At 30.7% G+C, this 5,970-nt stretch overlaps 1 protein-coding gene across 1 annotated transcript; it reads right to left on the reverse strand.

The window, feature by feature from the left end:
* Nucleotides 1-669: 669 nt before the first annotated feature.
* LOC127097946 (monooxygenase 2) lies at nt 670-5,201 on the reverse strand. Its single transcript, XM_051036444.1, has 6 exons — nt 5,101-5,201; nt 4,758-4,904; nt 4,154-4,225; nt 1,740-1,905; nt 1,438-1,666; nt 670-1,251 (listed from the first exon to the last, which is right to left on the reverse strand). The coding sequence occupies exons 1-6, from the start codon at nt 5,178-5,180 to the stop codon at nt 725-727; spliced, it is 1,221 nt and encodes a 406-aa protein (XP_050892401.1). The 5' UTR covers nt 5,181-5,201; the 3' UTR covers nt 670-724.
* Between the last annotated feature and the right edge of the window lie 769 nt (nt 5,202-5,970).

The raw sequence follows: 5,970 nt of genomic DNA on the forward strand, positions 1-5,970 counted from the left end.
TTTACATTATCAATGAATAATTAATTTTATTTTTTCTATTATACCCTTAAAAAATTATTATTCTCTCTCCTTTCAATTATGTAAATTTGTTTCCCCATATCATTAATGAAGGACAATTTTGTAAAAACATTCATAATTTCTCATTTTCCTACAACAATCATTACTTTTCTTAATACTTATGAAAAGTTCAAAACGACTTATAATAAAAAACGGAGATAGTATTATGTTTTAAACCACCAAACATAAATAGGAGTTGTTAATTTTAATAATTTATTAATATATAAAAATTCACATGCTTATATCTACATATTCATCTCACTACAAAACTCTAGTTTGATACTAAATTATAGAAAAAAAACTCAATTCTTATTAATAAAAAGAATATAATTACAATATATATATATATATATATATATATATATATATATATATATATATATATATATATATATATATATATATATATATATATATATATATATATATATATAAAGCATGTTCAACTAGAATTTCAAACAAAACAACTTGAATATTATGCATAACAAAGAACATGACACATCACAACAATTTAAATATTATGCATAACAAAGAACATGACACATCACACTATTAGGCCCAATAAAAATAACAAAGGCACACAATCACACACTAAAAAACAATGAACATTATACAATCCAAGAAAAAACATCCAAATCATAGTACTTGATTGTGTCACTAATTAGAACTATTTTAGTTGACCACAATCATAATTTGATTTCTTCAGCAATTGAACAGCTAAGAATGATCCAATCATATAATCTCTAAAGAAGTTGACAAATTTTGAACCACCTTGTTGAATAAAACCCACAATATAAGATGTAGCGATGAGATCAATGCATCTCCATCTTCTCTCCTTTGCATATTTCTTCAAACTTTCCTCAATCATTTTGTATTCTTCTTCTCCTTCCTTTGGTTTCTTGGAAAATGCCTCTGCCAAACGCTTTGCTAAAACCACCCCATCCTCTATAGCACAACACCCCCCTTGTCCAATATCAGGTGTCATGGGGTGTAAAGCATCTCCAAGAATACAAACATTTTCTTTACTAATATTTCCCATTATAAGCTCCCAAGGATGTCTATATCTCAATGGAACTGCTTGAATTGTATCTAATCCAGTCTCTTCTATGAAATATCTAGCACCATTTGGCATATTCTCTAGCTTGTTTAACACATATTGTTTTAGTTTAACAGGGTCCTCTGCTAGCTCTTTACCTGTAAGACAAGCCATGTATTTCATTTTATGAATGTAAAGTAGTTTTCATTTTGTTATACATAAGATTATCTATAGCATCGACACCTCTAAAAAATATGTATCGATATTTGTGTCAGTGTTGGTGTCATGTCTGGTGTCCGTGTTTGTGTATATGCTTCATAGGTAAGATTGAAGAGAGTATTCACCTTGGCTGGTAGGGTTCCATGTGAAATACCAGGAAACACTCTTGTCATCACATGGCAGAGCTCCGACTCTAAAACCTTTTCCAAAGTACTGCATGAACATTGGCTCCAACTCGTGAGCAGTTTTCAACTTTGCATAACCTCTAGCTGCATATCTTCCTGTGAAAGAGGCCTCTTTAAAGCCAAGCCACTTTGCCACCATAGAGTGTACTCCGTCACATCCAATCAATACCTTTTACAATCACAATCATATTAGAGAAACCACAACTACCATAAAGAATATGTATCTTGACTCACTTCATTACCTTAGTTTTGATTGTGGTTCCATCAACAAGATGTAGTATCTTAGAGAAGCCAGATTCTTGAATAGAAACCACCTTTGACGTGTACCTAATCGATCCACTTGGTAGCTCATTGGCAAGAGTTTCCAACAATAACTTCCTGCTAACACGACGAACTTCACGTATACCACTGCATGACATAAAAACAAAAATCATAACAAGAATAATAGTGGAAATTTATACCTAAATTTAAGAACCCCTCCCTAGTGAGTGATTTTCAGCCAATTTCACTTGTTGGCTCCCTCTATAAACTAGTAGCAAAAGTTCTGGCCAAGATATTAAGGGTGGTGATGGATAAGCTTATCACTCCCTATCAATCATATTTTCTAAAAGGTAGATTGTTGGTTGATGGAGTGGTGAAGATTAATAAGTTGGTTGATTTGGCCAAACACTCTATAAAGGTTTTCCTCATCTTTAAAGTTGATTTTGAGAAATATGGGGACTTTCTTCATTGTAATATTGAGTCTAATACTTTTTGGTATCTGGGATTTCTAGTGAGGGATAACCCTTGGTTGAAATCCATCTGGGACCCTCTTGTCAACCTGATGTGGAAAACCTTTATTCTTTGCAACACAAGTATGTTAGCCTGGGGACAAAGTGGTCCTATTGAATTGTATTATATTCTCAATGTTATTCCTATTTTTGTTTCCTTTCTTTCCATAAGATGCACGTGAAAGTTTGGAGGATCCTAGTGAAGATTCGAAGGAGGTTTCTTTGAGGTGATGTGAAGGAGATTCTTTGATCTGTTGAGAAAAGTGGTCAAATGAGTGTAAACCTTATAAGAAACGGGATTTGTGTGTTAGAGATCTTTGACTATTTAACTTAGCTCTCCTAGTTAAATGGAGGCGAAGACATCTCTGCTGCTTCTGGTCTATGGTGTGATATTTGTATGCTCGTTATGATGTCTCTAAATTTTCTTCATAAAGTGGAGGTAGGTTATCGGGGTTGCACTTTGTCTCTTCTTGGTGGAGAGGTGTGTCACTCCTTAGGTCCAAGAAAGACGACCATCCTATTTGGTTTGATAATAGTCTTGTTAGGAAGGTTGGGTCAGGTCTTCATACTCATTTCTTGGATTGAGAATATTCCCCTTAAGATTAGGTTCCATAGGCTTTTCACCATTTCTCGTGTTCAGGATGCGTCAATGGGGTGAAATATAGGTGGGTGAAGGGTAGCTTTTCTTGGGATTTTAGATGGTGTCGACCATTTTTTTTCCATGAGAGTATCTGACTTCTTTTTGGTTCTACGAGATATATTGGCTCAACAAGGAGAAAGATAAGTTGATTTTGAGGCATAATAAGGATGGCATCTTTTTTGTGGCTTATGCTTACCATCTTTAGTTGAGTAATGTGCATCCCTATATCCCCTAGGTTGGGAAGGAGATTCCTACCCTTCTCCTGATATATGATAGTTGGCTACCTATAAGACGAAGGTCTTCTCTTAGAAGGTACTCCAAGATAAGTTCTCGTCCATAGTTAACCGTTTCAAGAGAAAAGTCTTAGTTGATCAATAGGACATCTCTTACATCCCGAGTAGAGTTTTGATTGGGTCAACTTCCCACTTGTTTGTTTCATGTAGCATAGCTTATAGTCTTTGGTATATGTTATTTGGTTGGTTGGGCTTCCATTTAGTTATTCATATGGATCCTAGTTCTCTTTTTGTGCTCCTTAGTTTAATAGGTTATAGGGATAAAGTTAGAGGGGGTTTCTCTCAGATCTGCATGTTGTGATTTGGACCGTTTGATAAGTGCATAATGATAATCTCTTCTCCCATGTTTCAGCAAATGTGAAAGAGGTAGAGGATAAGAGTATTTTTTTGGTTTGGTTTTAATTTTCTTGCAGGTTACCAGGGAACTCGTTTCTCTTCTTAGATTGGCTTTAGAACCATATCGTACGTACATAAACCAATAATGGCTCCAGTGGTTCGTCCTTTTCCTATGGTGTGTAGTGGTTCTGGTCCTGACTGATGTTCCTAGTTTTATTGATGGTCAAGTCTAGCCTGGTTTTGTTTTTGGTTGGAGATGTGACAGTGGTTGGTTCTGGAGTTTCTCTCACTGGCAGCTCCATGGTGCCTTGTCTGGCTATATTTTCTTGTTTTTTTTACGTGGTTTTTTATTCTCTAACACTTCTTATACCTTGCATTTGACTCTTGCTTTTGAGATTTTTTCATGTTATATATATATATATATATATATATATATATATATATATATATATATATATATATATATATATATATATATATATATATATATATGTATGTATGCGCTTTAAAAAAAATAATGGAAATATAGTAGGGTATTTACAAAAACTGAAATACTTGTAATAGATATTTATAAGGGCATGCTCCACTTGCAGCATAAAAACATATGGTGCACTTACTATTTTCCTTTGTTATCCTTAAAAGACGTAAATGATGTTTCTTTCCCCGTGATCAAAGAAATAGTCATATTCCTGCATTAAAAGTTGAGTTATTTAGTTTCACATGCTTACTCTTTCAATTCCCTTTTTCATTTAATAAACAAATCAATAATTACAACTATGTCATTGAATAGTCGATATTTAACTGTGTTTTTGTAAAAAATATAGTATATGATCCAGTATCAAAAACCGTGGAAAATTATTTTACATTGCATCTTTCATTTTTTCAAATTAAAAATGTATAAATTAAGATTGAATTTGTCTTTCTCTAGATTTTTTACTTTTGTATGGGTTAAGGTCTACTCCCCACTTTTGTGTATCACATTCTCTTTTTAATATATGATCCTTTATTAAAAAAATAAGAATACTAAAGTTAAAATTTCTTTTTATATGGTTTTAAAAAAAGAGACTAACCAAGTGATTGGATTTAAATTTTCAAATGATTGTTTGATAAATCTGGATAAGACTTTTAAAATAAAAAGATATATATATTTTTAAATATCAATAACTTGTTTAATATGTATAAACTAGATTAATTAGTGGAGTTAGTTTGTATAGTAATTACCCATGAAGTTGTATATGTTGACTGCGAAGAATATCTCCAACACCAACAACGTCCAAAGCTTTCCAAGCATTTTCCCATATTGTTAAAGCCAATCCACTTACCCTCAAACAATCTGAACTTTCTAATACCAAACTTCTTATGCCCAATCTATCCAAAATAATATTTTAAATTTCATTAACAATGAACCATATATATATATATATATATATATATATATATATATATATATATATATATATATATATATATATATATATATATATATATATATATTTCTATTAACCGTTTAAATTTAAAGTAAGACTTTTAGATTTATGTCAACTAATCATGAAAATATATATACCTGTGAAGTCCCAAAGAGGTTGTGAGGCCAGCAATTCCACCTCCCACAATCACAATGTCTTCTTCAATCATACTTTTCATGACTTTTATTTTTTGAGAATGTATATTGTAGGATAGAGGCTTCACTCAAGTATAAATAGATAAATTCCAGCATCATAGGGTACTTAATCACTTTTAAATTTTGGCTTGATTGAGGCATCACATGGTAAAATTATTATATTTTTCTCTTAACCACCAAATTATTGGATACTTAATACTTATTTAAAGACTATTTTAACCATTTAATGTTGTTTTATGACACACTTGATTGAGACATTACATATAAATATAAATTAAGAATAATATTATTACTACACTCAAATTCTTACATTAATATTTACATCAAACATTGTTCACCGTATTTATATGGTCGTATTTATAAGGTGAACAATATTTTTTAATAAAATAATATTAAATATTTATTTTAAATAAAAAAATAAATTATAAAAAATAAATTTATAATAAAAATATAATATTTGTTATTAATCAATTTTATTATTGTATTAATTACAAAAATTATATTATTAATCATATACTACCTCCGTTCCTATTTGTAAGAGACAAACATAAGAAATCACACAAACCAAGGAATATTTTTTTTAATTAATTTTTCTGAAAAATAAACTTGTACTTCCAAAAATACCTCTAAGTTAAACATTTAGTAGTATTAATGTTATAATTAAGCCAAATGTTGATATAATAAAAATTGGTCAGCATTTATTCTATCCAAAAATAATTACAACAAAAAAATAGGCTTTCCACATTCTCATCGTGAAAAATTAGATGCAAATTAAATTTCCCTCTATTTTTTTTATACATCTTCCCACCAAAT

This window comes from Lathyrus oleraceus, chromosome 6, assembly GCF_024323335.1.
Source record: "Lathyrus oleraceus cultivar Zhongwan6 chromosome 6, CAAS_Psat_ZW6_1.0, whole genome shotgun sequence".
Classification (NCBI taxonomy): domain Eukaryota; kingdom Viridiplantae; phylum Streptophyta; class Magnoliopsida; order Fabales; family Fabaceae; genus Lathyrus; species Lathyrus oleraceus.